Below are 14,461 nucleotides of genomic sequence, written 5' to 3'. Positions count from 1 at the left end.
AACATCCGTGTTGTTTTAATGTTGAACAAATGTGGATAACATTCAACATAAGATGTAAAAAACTCGTAATAGGGACGGCATATCGCCCGCCATGGCTAAATATCGACACATTCGTTAATGCGGTTTATGAGTCGGTTGTAAGTTTTTCGTGGGCTGACAATATGATTGTAATGGGTGACTTTAATATTAATTTTAAAGATACAAGCACAATGGGATATCGCAAATTAACCGAATTTTTAACGATGACGAGTTTATCGCAGATCGTAAACGAACCCACCCATTTCACTAATCATAGTGAAACCATCCTTGACCTTGTGTGTACGGATATAAGTGTTAGACGGATTGCAGTCAACCATATTAATGATCTTAGTCACCACGCTTTGGTTACGTGCGAACTTCATATCGCTAAGGATAAGCCCATTCCTTTAAAAATAGAACATAGGTCAATTAAAGATATAGACATGGATTTATTTGATACCGCTATGACGAACATAAACTGGGATATTGTAATTGATCGCCAAGATATTAATAACTTCGTATTTAAATTTAATTCAACTATTCTATCAATTTTTGACTGGCTTGCTCCTTTAAAGTCTTTTTATGTAAAAAATCACAACTACCCTTGGATTACATATAATATCAAGTTATTAATGAGACGCAGGGATAGTGCTTATACTAGAGCTAAATTGTCTAAACAAGACAGTCACAAATCTTACTACTTAGAGTTAAAGAAGGTAGTTGCGGAAGCCATTGAACGTGAAAAAATGTGTTATTTTGAAACTTTCGTAAATTCAAACATGAATAATCCTCGTATGTTGTGGAATAATATAAAGAAAAATGTTAACATAAATGTAAAAAATATAATTTCGTTGCCAGATCATCTTAGACACCCAGATGATATAAATCGTCACTTTTTGGATATTCCAGGTAAATCTGGTGTGTCTAATGAGGAATTAGATTTCTTTGTAAATAACAAAAAAAACATTTCACAGTTTTCGTTTGCGACTGTCTCTAAAGACGAGGTACTTAAGCACTGTCGGTCTTTGCATTCTAATGCCATCGGGTGCGACGGAATTTCACTAGACATGCTTAAATTAACGTTACCCTATACTGCTGAAATAATTACAAGTATCATAAATACATCTATATCAACTTGCACCTTTCCTTCTATTTGGCGTAAAGCGCTCATCAAACCGTTACCCAAAATTAACAACCCAAATTGTTTTAAAGATCTCAGACCAATAAGCATTTTACCGTGTCTATCAAAGATTCTAGAGAAAGTAGTGTGTGCGCAGGTTAGGCGGTACTTGGACGAAAATGATATATTACCATTGAGGCAATCAGGCTTTAGGAAGCAAAAAAGCACTACGACAGCACTGTTGGATGTGGTAGACAATATGCTTGAGGCTCAAGATCGAGGAGAAGGAACTTTGCTGATTCTCTTGGACTACTCTAGAGCCTTTGATTGTATTAATATACAATTGCTTCTCAGCAAGCTGTCTTACTACGGCTTTGATGACAATACCTTGCAGTGGTTTAAAAGCTATCTCTCTTGTCGCTCACAAATGGTCGAAATAAAAGGGGAAAATGGACAAAGGGCTTGTTCATCTGCGTGGGCGGAAGTTACTAGAGGAGTTCCGCAAGGCTCCATTCTTGGCCCCCTTCTGTTCATACTGTATACGGCCGATGTGACACAATGCATAAAATATTGTAAATACCATCTCTATGCGGACGATATTCAATTATACCTTTCGTTCAAGGTCAGTGAGATGGATATTGCTCTAGAAAGGCTCCATGAAGACTTGCATCGCATATCAGTATGGTCAGAGTCGAATTGCCTTGCTCTTAATTCCAGTAAAACCAAGTATATGGTCATAGGTTCGCCTCATCAAATTGGTTCAATTGTAGCTCAAAAACCTACTATATTTCTTAAGGGAGAACCTATCGAAAGAGTAACTGAAGCGCGTAATCTCGGTGTTATATTCGATGAGGGTCTGAGATTCAACAAGTATATCTTAAACATATCAAAAAATTGTTTCTATCGGCTAAAATTGCTCTATCGTATTAGACATTCATTAAGTGTTACTGTTAGAAAATTGCTATGTGAATCACTTATTTTATCCAAATTTAATTATGCTGATACGGTAGTTGGGCCTAGATTGCTTACATCCACGAAAAAAATTGCGCAACGGGTGCAAAACGCCTGTGCCCGTTTTTGTTACGAAATACCCTACCGTGATCATGTAACACCATTTTTGTCAAATAACAATTCACTAAAAATGGAGTACCGTACCCACGTGCACCTGGCTACGCTCCTATTTAATGTTTTAAAGTACAGAGTGCCTGTGTATTTGTACGATAAACTGAAATGGCTGGCTGATCATAATACAGCCTACCAGACTCGTCACGCAGGTTCTCTATTAGAAATACCTCTTCACAGAACATCCGCATTTAGGGGGAGTTTTAGATTTCAAGCTTCAAAATGCTGGAATGACCTACCGCCGCCTATTCGTTCCCAACAAAGCGTATTCTCTTTTAAAAACAAACTGAAGTCTTATCTTCTCGACATTCAAAAGCGCAATCAGAAATTTTAACCCCATTCAATTGCCTTTTATTGATTAGTTTTTTGTTTCAAAATATGTATACACTCACTTATACAAATTTCATATATATATGTATGTATCAATATCTAAATATATTATATTAATGACTATTATTTAAATGTAAGTATATTAAATTTTATGTGCACAAATTTAAATTTAATTTAATACACAATATACGTATATTATTCATATTCATTTACTTATTATATATTTTATAAAGTATATATCGATTAAATTATATTTAATACAGTTTGCATACCGAACGGAAATACATCCACTGTCAATAAGACATCCTAAGGCGGCCACTGAAAATCAGTGATGACACACTGAGTGGTTGGCCTAATTATGGCATATGTATTTTTTTTTAAGTTCCTTTTTTTTCATCTATATTGTATCTTTTTTTTTCATAATATTATGTCCATAATAAAGTTATTTCATTTCATTTCATTTCATTTCATTTCATTTCATATTTCATTTCATTTCATTTCATTTCAAACACGTAGATAATATCCCGGAGGTGCAATGTCGCGCAAACACACACGATAAGTACATAAATAAGATCCCAAACAACCAATGTCGCGCAAACACGTGGTATGTACGTAGATAACATCCCGAAAGAACAATAACGCGTAGACACACGTAGTAAGTACATAAGTCCGGCTCGAAGCACCAAAACACAAAACAAGACAATTCATTGAAGGTAATTTTTTTATAGTAAAGTAATTCGCGCATCTGTCTCGAAGGACCGAAATTAGTAAATTGTGTATGAGCACATTGAAAATTTAACATTTTAATTGTAAAAGAAGAAACTCGCACATCCATCTCAATAGACCAATTCGGAATACAGTTAAATCACATAAACAATTTGTATACTGGAACAAACTTTGTTTTTATATTTCAGAATAATTTTCACACACGGCACGATCTGATCCCATACTAAGCTTTCGTTTGTGTTATGGAAACCAGATGGCTGATAAACACACATATTATATATTTTAAATAAATACTTATATACAGGGTGTAATCGTTAGGTGTGCACAGGCGATTTTTCCGTAAGTATTACAGATAACAAAAAACTTTAAACTGATATCGAAAGTACTTAACCTAATGAGTAAAATGGCCGTAATAAATTTTTAAAAATAAATCGAGAAATATCAAAAAAAATCTTTAAACCCTCCCATAATTGTGTTTGTTATTATTGTGGAGTCAAATAAATGATCTTTCTTTCTTTCTTTCTTCTTTCTTCTTTCCATACATTAAGTATGAAATATGAATATCCCATAAACTAAATAATATGAAAGAATATCCGGAAAATGCGTGAACATGTCCGGAAAAAGCGTGGAAAATGCTTGGAAAATGCTTGGAAAATGCCAGGGAAATATCCGGAAAATGCGTGTAAATGTCCGGAAAAAGCGTGGAAAATGCCTGGGAAATGTCTGGAAAATATGCGGAAAATGCGTGGAACTGTCCGGAAAAAGCGTGGAAAATTCCTGGAAAATCTCCGGAAAATGTCAGGGAAATGTCCGGAAAATGCGTGGAAATGCCTGGAAAACCCCCGGAAAATGCCTGGAAAATATCCGGAAAATGCGTGAAAATGCCTGGAAAATGCTTGGAAAATCCCAGGAAAATATCCGGAAAATTCGTGAAAATGTACGGAAAATGCGTGAAAATGCCTGGAAAATGCCTGGAAAATGCTTGGAAAATCCCCGGAAAATATCCGGAAAATTCGTGAAAATGTCCGGAAAATGCGTGGAAATGCCTGGAAAACCCCCGGAAAATGCCTGGAAAATATCCGGAAAATGCCTGGAAAATGCTTGGAAAATCGCAGGAAATTATCCGGAAAATTCGTGAAAATGTCCGGAAAATGCCTGGAAAACCCCCGGAAATTCCCAGGAAAATATCCGGAAAATTCGTGAAAATATCCGGAAAATGTGTGAAAATGCCTGGAAAATCGTGGAAAATGCCTGGAAAGTGCCTGGGAAATGTCTGAAAAATATCCGGAAAATGCGTGAAAATGTCCGGGAAAAGCGTGGAAAATGCCAGGGAAATGTCCGGAAAAGTCGTGGAAAATGCCTGGAAATCCCCGGAAAATGTCCGGAAAAAGCGTGGAAAATGCCTGGAAAATCCCCGGAGAATGCCTGGGAAATGCCCGGAATATTCCCGGAAAATATCCGGAAAATGCGTGAAAATGTCCGGAAAAAGCGTGGAATTTTTCACTTCAAATTTGCGAAGTAATTAAAGCAGAAAACCAAAAAAAGAAAAAGAAAGCTAAAATCTTTCATATTATTTAGTACACGCGGGATATTCATATTTCATACTTAATGTATGGGAGGGTTTAAAGATAATTTTTTTGATATTTCTCGATTTATTTTTAAAAATTTATTACGGCCATTTTACTCATTAGGTTAAGCACTTTCGATATCAGTTTAAAGTTTTTTGTTATCTGTAATACTTACGGAAAGATCGCCTGTGCACACTTAACGATTACACCCTGTAGATAATTAACACCCAGACACAGAGCAAACATCTATGTTCATCACACAAATATTTAAATATTTGCCCCGGGTGGGAATCGAACCCACGACCTCTGGCTTGGAAGGCAGGGCCACTACCAACCAAGCCAACCGATCAGTCTTAAGTCAGTTGCATTAATATGATCGTGTATATTATCTTTTTTTTCTCCCCTCCCCTCTTACCTGCGGGCGGCGTTGCCGGATCGGCAGCCAACGCTTCTATCATTGCATCCAATCTACTCCTTGCTGCATCGGCATGAGGTATCAACTGAGACAATGCGAAAAGAAGCCCCCCCTAACAACGCCCCTTTCTAACTTAAAGAGCCTTTCCCCCCTACCAAATAGTGTATTTTTCATCCTTATCACCTGTGACAATACTTATGATGACTATACCTGTGATAATGCCCCCCTTAAAAAAATAAGTGTCAATTTTATCCCTTTCTTACCTGCGGGCTGCGGTGCCGGATGTGCGGGCGGCGTTGCCGGATCGGCAGCCAACGCTTCAATCATTGCATCCAATCTACTCCTTGCTGCATCAGCATGAGGTATCAACTGGGATAACGCCAAGTTCTCCCTCCCGGGGACGAGTCTTTGGTACTGGGGGTCATGGGGTGCTCCTTCAACGTCCACCAGAAACGGTGGCGGCATTAAATGGGGTGGGATTTCTGTTTGTTCGTCTAGCGCACCCCCTAGCGCGTCGCGTACTGGAATTTAAAATGATTTAGAAATATATTTACAACAGTCATTTAAATTCGATTCGATTGTGTGTACTTGCACCATTGTGAGCAAGTACACACATCTTAAATTATTAATTAATAAAAATAAAATGACTAATTATAAATGGTAAAATATTCAATAATGATAATATTTAAATTAATGTAAATGTAAACTGTATAAAAACAATGTAAACTAACATAGTAATTAATAAATAATACTAACAAGTGGACATCTGATGTTCTATTAATAAAAATAAATAATAATAAACATATACCTAACAGTCATATCAAGTCTACCCAACCCATTTTGCAAAAACAACCTTTTCCTATTCACCCACCCCCTCCCCCCCTTTTGCACAGTCGGTCAACTCACCCAGCGGCCTATAATCCGTGTGAAAGAACAACTCCGTGGGCAATTGGGCGAGCAGTCTGTGCCCTTTGCCCAGGCCCAGCAAGAGCACGTGGCCGTGGGAATCGGACGCGGCTATCGTGTCCCCTCCCCCCCACTTCGCGTCAAATATCGCCCCCTCCCCCTGCCCCTCTATTACGTTGTGGAACTGGGCTAGTACCTGGAATAAAAAAATATAAAATCATAGCAAAAAAAAATTACTGGCTCGTGGTATTGTTGATCTCTGATTGTTTATTTATTTATTTATTAAAAATACCAATGTTTGCTTACATTTTTTCATTTATTATTAATTACAGACTTATTGTATTCTTCCAAATGATCACTGATCGTTGATAAGTGTATAAAGTTTGAATTTAATCTATCTGTTGAAAATGTATCAAAGTCGAATCAAAATAGTCAGTTACGTGTAAACATACAGGTGAATCATATAAAAGCGTGTTAAAAATGGTAATTTTAATCTGGTGGTGCGTGTTTTTAAATATTATTTAAAAATATTATCTCTTTATGTCTGGTGGTATGTCTATTTTGAAACTGTGGGCGGTGACATAGCGTGTAGGTGGGACGTGGGCAGAGACATAGCGTGTAGGATGGGACGTGGGCAGAGACATAGCGTGTAGGATGGGACGTGGGCAGAGACATAGCGTGTAGGATGGGACGTGGGCAGAGACATAGCGTGTAGGATGGGACGTGGGCAGAGACATAGCGTGTAGGATGGGACATGGGCAGAGACATAGCGTGTAGGATGGGACGTGGGCAGAGACATAGCGTGTAGGATGGGACGTGGGCAGAGACATAGCGTGTAGGATGGGACATGGGCAGAGACATAGCGTGTAGGATGGGACGCGGGCAGAGACATAGCGTGAGGGCGGTGTAACAACGTGTAGGGTGGGATATGGGATGTAACAAACCGTATAGGATGGAATGTAGGATGTGGGCGGTGACACTACGTGTAAGATGGTATATGTAGAACGTCAGACGTGGGACATGAGACATTAGACGTGGGACGTGGGACTCACCTCGCCAGCAGCCGCGTCCCACACGAACAGCTGTCCGTCGTGCCCAGCGGACAGCAGTACGGCCGGCACGAACGGGTGCGCCTCGAGCACGTACGCTTCGTCCCTGTGCCCGCACAGCGAGCGTACTTGCGTGCACGTACGTGCGCACCATACCTGAGGGGTGACCATGACAAGAATTTAGAGACATTCTCAGTAATAGCACATAATAAGAGTGTGAACACCACCGCTGTAAAGTGTAGGGTCACTAAACAACATTACACTCATACAGCTTAATTTTTATGTTGTTTATTGGACATTTTCACACAGATCGTATGCCAATAATACGATATATTACAAATACATATTTTTAAGCTATTGCATAGCTTCTATCGCGGGCCTTGAGCGTGGGGACCGAATCGAGAAATTCCGTAACGAAAAAACCTCACGCTCCCCACTCCGATGGGCGGAGGTGTGGCTTGAAGGCATAGCATGCAATAGCTTTACCGCGGCAGTCCCGAGTGCCACATGTCTTTTTTTAAATTAAAACATACACACAATCCCCATCCTACTGAATAGAAAAGAAAAAAATAAGTCTAATATTTACAACTAAAAAGAGAAATTTATGTTACTACTTACTACAAAAATAATCGGTGTAAAAAAATTTCAACAAAAAATTAATACAAAAAAATGACTGACTGAGATAAGATATTTGACATTCGCATAAACATAATTTTAAAAAAAATCATACTCACCCTAACAGTATTATCCGAGACAGCGGTCATAACATATTCGTCGCTACAGTCCCAACAAACCATGGTCACCTGAAAACAAAGTTTTGAAATTTTTGTTGAGTTTTACAGATTTTTTCTATTCATGAAAAACATCTTCAAGTGTTGAAGTTTTATAGTATAGTTTACAATGAAATTTTTACACGTCGATAGGCACAGATTAAAAAGACTTATTCAACTTTTTTTAAAGTCGATACATGTCATCCGATCATGGGTTCATTACCTTTTTTTGTTATCAATGGACATGGGATATCTCGAAATAGATTAATTAATTATTCAATAGTATTTTTTTTGTCAATCCTACGAACAACATGTATATGTTTAAAAACTTATCTATACTAATACATATTATAAAGCTGAAGAGTTTGTTTGAACGCGCTTATCTCGGGAACTACTGGTCCGATTTGAAAAATTCTTTCGGTGTTAGATAGCTCATTTATCGAGGAAGGCTATAGGGTATATATCATCACGCTACGACCAACAGGAGTAGAGCCACCTGGGTGAAACCGAGCGGAGCAGCTAGTTTTAACTAAATTTGACTCACTTTCAATTTCTTCTGTTCATCCGGCGCGCAGGTACGCAACAACGAATGTCTCCACTGCGTCGCGTATAACGTCCATAGTGCCGCCGTGCCATCTTTGCTTCCGGACACAAATCTAAAGAATGGATGGGTTTATTTTAGTTTTTTCGTAGAGAAACTTCTTTATCGGGGTTGGAAAAAAATTTAGTGTAACATTTTTTCGTTACGCGTGACATTTTTCCGTTACGCGCCATCTTTTTCTTATCCCTACCACGCGTGATTCGATGTATTTCTGTAAAGTTGCATATAGTAGATTATTTTTTTGAAAAATAAGGTCATAAAGAAGTTTCACTTCTTACGTGTGTACACTAGTACACGCACACATTTTTTTTACTTTGATATCATGTATTTGATATTCAGTTTTTATAAGTGACAAATTTTTGAAAGAATATTTTTGTTAGAGTTCGACATTGTGTGTTGTATTTTATAAATCGTGTTATACTGAAAGTGTTATAGTGCGTGTTGACGCGTGTTATAGTGCGTTCTGGCACGTCTTGTAGTGTAGGTTGTAGTGCGTATTATAGTGTGTTGTAGTGTGTTATAGTGCGTATTGACGTTTATGTTGTAGTGTATGTTCTAGTGCATGTTTTAGTGTGTTTTAGTGCGTTTCGTCCCGGGATGTGTCTTGCAGTGCGTGTCTACCGTCGAGTGTCTGTTTATAGGTTTTTTGAAGTGTGTGCGTGAATTTCGTGTATTTTGTGGTGTGTTATATCTCACCGCAAGCCTCAAGTGTTGTAGTGTGTGTTGTATTGCGTATTGTAGTGTGTTGTAGTATGTTATAGTGCATGTTATGCATGTTTTTTCTGTATGATTGTGTGAAGTGTGTTTTTGTATGATATCTCACCGCAGCCCCCTATGCGCCCACGCAATACTGTCCACAGCATCCAAGTGCACAGCTGTCTCGAGCACTCGTCTCGGGCCGCCGGTACACACGGAGTATATGCGCACGTGGTGGTCCGCGCTGCCACACGCTAGGAACGCACCTAGGAGAGAAGATGATTTATTAGTAAAGTGAAAGTGTCAGAAGTGAAACTTCTTTGGTTTCAAAGATAGCAAAATCGTCGCCTTACGCAATGATGTGACGGTATTAACATGACGCAATGATGAAATGTTACTTTCAACGCGCTTAAAGAAGTTTCACTTCGAAATAAAAAATAAAATGGACGAGTCAGTGTGACACAAAAGTAGAGAATAGCGAAGAGGGATAGGAAATACTTATTACATTTAAAAATGTCATAAAAAACTATTGTTAGTGTAGTGTGTTAATCGGTCGTAATTCGACCATGGTTTTAAACAAAAGAGAGTATCTATGTGTTTGAATATATGTATGTGAGATAGTTGCATGTTAACATATGAAGTATGGAGAGGAACTGCCCGTCCACGGAGCGGTCCTGTGCGCCAAGTGTGGGGGGGATAGCGCCGTACACTCACCGCCCGAGGACCAAGCGGCGCATATCATGTGGCACGCGCCCGGCCGCATGCGCTCCACGTACTGCACCGGCTGCGAGAGGAACTGCCCGTCCACGGAGCGGTCCTGTGCGCCAAGTGTGGGGGGGATAGCGCCGTACACTCACCGCCCGAGGACCAAGCGGCGCATATCATGTGGCACGCGCCCGGCCGCATGCGCTCCACGTACTGCACCGGCTGCGAGAGGAACTGCCCGTCCACGGAGCGGTCCTGTGCGCCAAGTGTGGGGGGGATAGCGCCGTACACTCACCGCCCGAGGACCAAGCGGCGCATATCATGTGGCACGCGCCCGGCCGCATGCGCTCCACGTACTGCACCGGCTGCGAGAGGAACTGCCCGTCCACGGAGCACGTCCAGAACGCGACCGAGCCGTCCGTGGACGTGGACGCGAGCCAGCGGACGTCCGAGTGCGCGGGCGGCGCCCAGTGGACCTGCACACAAGATATAATTATAAGCAAATAAAGACGAGTTGCACTCCGGGAGTGCCGGCCGAAGTGAAAACTTGATTATTAACGTTGAGCATGTTTGATATCCATCCGTCTTACGCTTTTTCGATCAGGTCACGTGTCCTGACGCGAGTTTAAGATTTTATACCCATTACAGAAAAAGTGCTCTACGCCGCTAAAGAAGTTTTCACTTTAATAACATCAAAGTCACTATTGTCACGTTAAACCATCGAGTAGGTACTATCACAATTACTCTATTCATATTTAGCCGTTTTGAATTCACTGTAGTCATTGTTAGCCACACCAAGAAACATTAATTTAGACTATAAAAATCAAAAAATTTACTCAAATACACATAAAATCTTAAGTAACTTTAAAATTGAAAATTATAAAATTAAACAAAATTTCATGAAAAAAAATATACTAAGTAAAGTTGCTACACAGTATACGCTACAATATGACGTTGGTATACCCTGCTAATCACTCCTTAGTCAGTAAAGTCACCATCTCTAGTCAGTAAAGTCGCCGTTAGTTAGTCCCTAGTCACTTTAATCACCGTTAGCCCGTCCCTAGTCACTTTAGCCACCACTAACCGAGGTAATCGTCCCCGCATGTGCGTGTAACACAGCTCTCGGTGCGCCAGTAACTAAACACCACACTCGCACGAGCCGCTCGACCGAGCCACAGGCCAGTAGCGCTCCATCACTGGATATAGACACGTCTGTTATCTCTGCGCCCGCGCCGCGGAGTGTTGCTAATAGACGACCGTCTATCGCGCTCCACACTTTGACTAGCAGGTCGTCAGCACCCTGAAAATGTGTGTTAAAGATATAGTCTAAAAGTCAAACTTTTTTATAAATTAGAAAGAAAATGCAAAATAATTATGTGAGAAGTTTTTCAACACTGAAATGTGTATATATGCATCACTTCACTATATTAGTATAAAACAAAGTCGCTTTCTATGTCCCTATGTATGCTTAAATTTTTAAAACTACGCAACGGATTTTGATGCGGATTTTTTTAATAGATAGAGTGATTCAAGAGGAAGGTTTTGTATATAATTTCTTATGTTTGAGACAAAGCGGGCGAAGCCGCGGGCGGAAAGCTATTGTTTAATAAATAAGAGAGTCTGAATAATAAAACTAATTCTTACACGTTTTATGTGTTTTATTTTCGTACTAACAAAACATAAAACACATTCAAAAATAAGTCGTAATCACAGTCAAAAATACTGTCCGTACAAAAAAAAATTATACCTGATAGGAGACCAGTTGTAATTTTTGTGAATCGCATCAATTTAACAAATAAATTAAAAGTAATTGAAACTAGGTCAAAACAAGTGAGGGCTTTTTATTTTGAAATCTAATCTGAAACAAAAACGAAAGAAACTTACAGTAACAACATATTTCCCTGTCGAGTCAAACACCAAACAATACACGGCTGACAAGTGGCCAAGCGTGCGCCGCTGTAACTGGAGGCCCCGTAGCAAACGTGCAGGGAACGGGCCCCCGTACCCTGTGGGGCACACGGGGCCCGCGCCGTTCGCGGGGCCCCGTGGCCCACCGCCTAACTCGCGGCATATTAGCCGACGGACTGCAATAGAAATTATATTTAATTTCTAATCAAAACATTTTTGTCAAAATAACCGTTATATTTGATGACCAAGAAATATTATTTTGTCAATTTAGGCTAGGTAAACGCAAAAAGACATTTGTATTCTTAAATACAAGCAAAAATTTACATGTTGAAAGATTTTAATTGAGTTCTATCCATAAACAAATCTCTAGCTCCGTGTTGTCTATGTCACACCACACACCACACCACAGACAATCTCACCCAGCGTGTGGTCCTGCTTGTGCGACGCGTACTTCGGCCGGCCGCGCACCAGCGACTCGCTGAGCAGAGACAAGCGCGCGCTGAGCACTTGCTCCGTGTTGTCTATGCGCGGGGGGGCGGAGCGCGCGAGGCGAAGCGCCCGCTCGCACACTGCGGCCAGGCGACGCCATGACACCTCCGAGTATTGGGAGTTCTGGGGAATTTAATAAAAAAATTATATAATCAAACATGTTAAAAAATCATTATCTATTTAAATAAAACTCAAAGGTGACTGATATAGTGATCTATCAACGCACAGCCCAAACCACTGGACGTATCGGGCTGAAATTTGACATGCAGGTAGATTTTAGGACGTAACTAGGCACCTGCTAAGAAAGGATTTCCCGAAATTCTTGCAGGAACTGGAAAAAACGGGGATGTACGCACAAAGTCGTGGGCTAGTTTTCAATATTTTGCAATTTTTTTTATTGATAAAATTATTGTCAAGGATGGTTTTTAAGAGCCAGCGCGCACGAGCAACTTTGTCTCTACAACTATTTTGTCTCTCCCATCAATTTGTATGGGGAGTTGCGTCGCTACGTGCGCGCACTTTCATACTAGCCCATGGGTGGGAGAGACAAAATAGTTGCGGAGACAAAAAAGTTGCAGAGACAAAGTTGCTCGTGCGCGCACTGTCTAAAAGTATAATTTATTACATCTTGGACATAGTTGGCAAAGTCACAGTCAGTTTTGATAGAATGAACATAATTATATTTCAAGTAAATGAAACTTTTTAAATTATTATTGGTAAAAACTTTAAAGCAATGAGATGCAAGTTACTTTTGTTTTATTATTATCAAAATAGCGAATAGGGATTGTTTTATACGACTTTTATATAGAAAGCTATTATAAGAACAGTTGTATTTAAGTTAACTTTATCATCATCATCAGCCTACATTTGCTGGACATAGGCCTCAGTCAGAAAATAATTAATTGTCATACTATCTCTCGAAAAAGATAGCCAATCTGATATAAGTTTTTTAAAAACTGGCGCCATTCAAGTGTTAACAATATTACGCGAAAACTTGCTCGAAACCGGCCAATCACGTTATAGCAACAGCTGTCATATGTGGGAGTGAAACAAATGATCGGGTATGGGAAATTTCACCCACGCTAGAGCGAGACAAATGCCGACGAAGTTGCGCGATCATGTGAAAAGAATGGATGATTAGCGAGAATTTTCATAAAATACACAATTACACAAAAATAATAACAGAAACGCGACAAAAACATTTTTCTCGATTTTCCACCGTATTTTAAGGATCGTTTTCGTGTATTGCACAATTTAAGAAATTTTACCATTTTTACGAAATTTATTATTTCCCATTCGCTAATTCACGCAAAAAACGTAAATAAACATCGATTCTGATGTAAAAACATGTAAACTTACCAATTCATTGAAAGATTGGGGATGCTCGCTGCCCTCCCAGTCGAGCCGTCGAGGTAGGACCTACAACAGAAAAAATTGCACAAAAACTTTTTCAGAAGTTTCAGCGAGTTTGACAGCGACGGCCACGTGCGTTTGCAATCAAAACAACAATAAGCTCTAACTCTAGTACTACGAAAAGCTCAAACTTACGTCTACGCTCTGCAACTCTTTCAACAGTGTCTGTAAAAAAACGGGACACTTGTTAGGATTTTTGTCACAATAATAATAAAATTCATTAATAGTTTGATCTATTTTACCTTTGCAGTCTCTTTAAGCGGGCCGCCGGAGAGAAATTTCGCTATCAGAAAGTAGAGTTCTGAAACCGGGCAAGACATCTTAGTCAACCTTGCACATAGGACACTCGCAATATCACACACGATTTTTTAACACTAAACTCACCTGGGACGACATTGAGGTCCTCGTTGGACTCCTCCATAATCCTAGTTTTATCACCGTCTCTCAAAACTGGTCAAAAACATCACAAACATACACAAAAACCATCAAACATTTCACTCGAAACATTACATTGTTGACGAAAGATAATGCGACCACTGTAATAACAGCAAAATGGCGTTTGCTCTACAATCTACAGTCACAGAGTCTGAAAACTGTCGGAAAAGCATTTTTGCATGTGGTTTGG

General features: G+C 39.7%; 1 protein-coding gene across 1 annotated transcript in view; it reads right to left on the bottom strand.

Moving 5' to 3' along the window:
• Positions 1-14,373, bottom strand: part of BRWD3 (bromodomain and WD repeat-containing protein) — a 44,907-nt gene extending 30,534 nt beyond the window's left edge. Inside the window, exons 1-14 of the mRNA XM_090118422.1 lie at positions 14,221-14,373; positions 14,079-14,137; positions 13,972-14,001; positions 13,783-13,842; positions 12,354-12,546; positions 11,911-12,110; positions 11,111-11,326; positions 10,322-10,502; positions 9,449-9,587; positions 8,569-8,680; positions 7,989-8,057; positions 7,258-7,410; positions 6,206-6,401; positions 5,563-5,820 (exon numbers count right to left, since the gene is read on the bottom strand). Of these exons, the coding sequence (XP_089974548.1) occupies positions 5,563-5,820; positions 6,206-6,401; positions 7,258-7,410; positions 7,989-8,057; positions 8,569-8,680; positions 9,449-9,587; positions 10,322-10,502; positions 11,111-11,326; positions 11,911-12,110; positions 12,354-12,546; positions 13,783-13,842; positions 13,972-14,001; positions 14,079-14,137; positions 14,221-14,257 (1,903 nt within the window). The 5' untranslated portion in view covers positions 14,258-14,373. The remainder of the gene's footprint in view (positions 1-5,562; positions 5,821-6,205; positions 6,402-7,257; positions 7,411-7,988; positions 8,058-8,568; positions 8,681-9,448; positions 9,588-10,321; positions 10,503-11,110; positions 11,327-11,910; positions 12,111-12,353; positions 12,547-13,782; positions 13,843-13,971; positions 14,002-14,078; positions 14,138-14,220) is intronic.
• Between the last annotated feature and the right edge of the window lie 88 nt (positions 14,374-14,461).

Source organism: Colias eurytheme, chromosome 29 (genome assembly GCF_061535395.1).
Source record: "Colias eurytheme isolate Ceu_HAF_F1 chromosome 29, ilColEury1 Martin Lab GWU primary, whole genome shotgun sequence".
Lineage (NCBI taxonomy): Eukaryota > Metazoa > Arthropoda > Insecta > Lepidoptera > Pieridae > Colias > Colias eurytheme.
The sequence above is the reverse complement of the archived record's forward strand: the minus strand, read 5'-3'. Positions and strand labels throughout refer to the sequence as shown.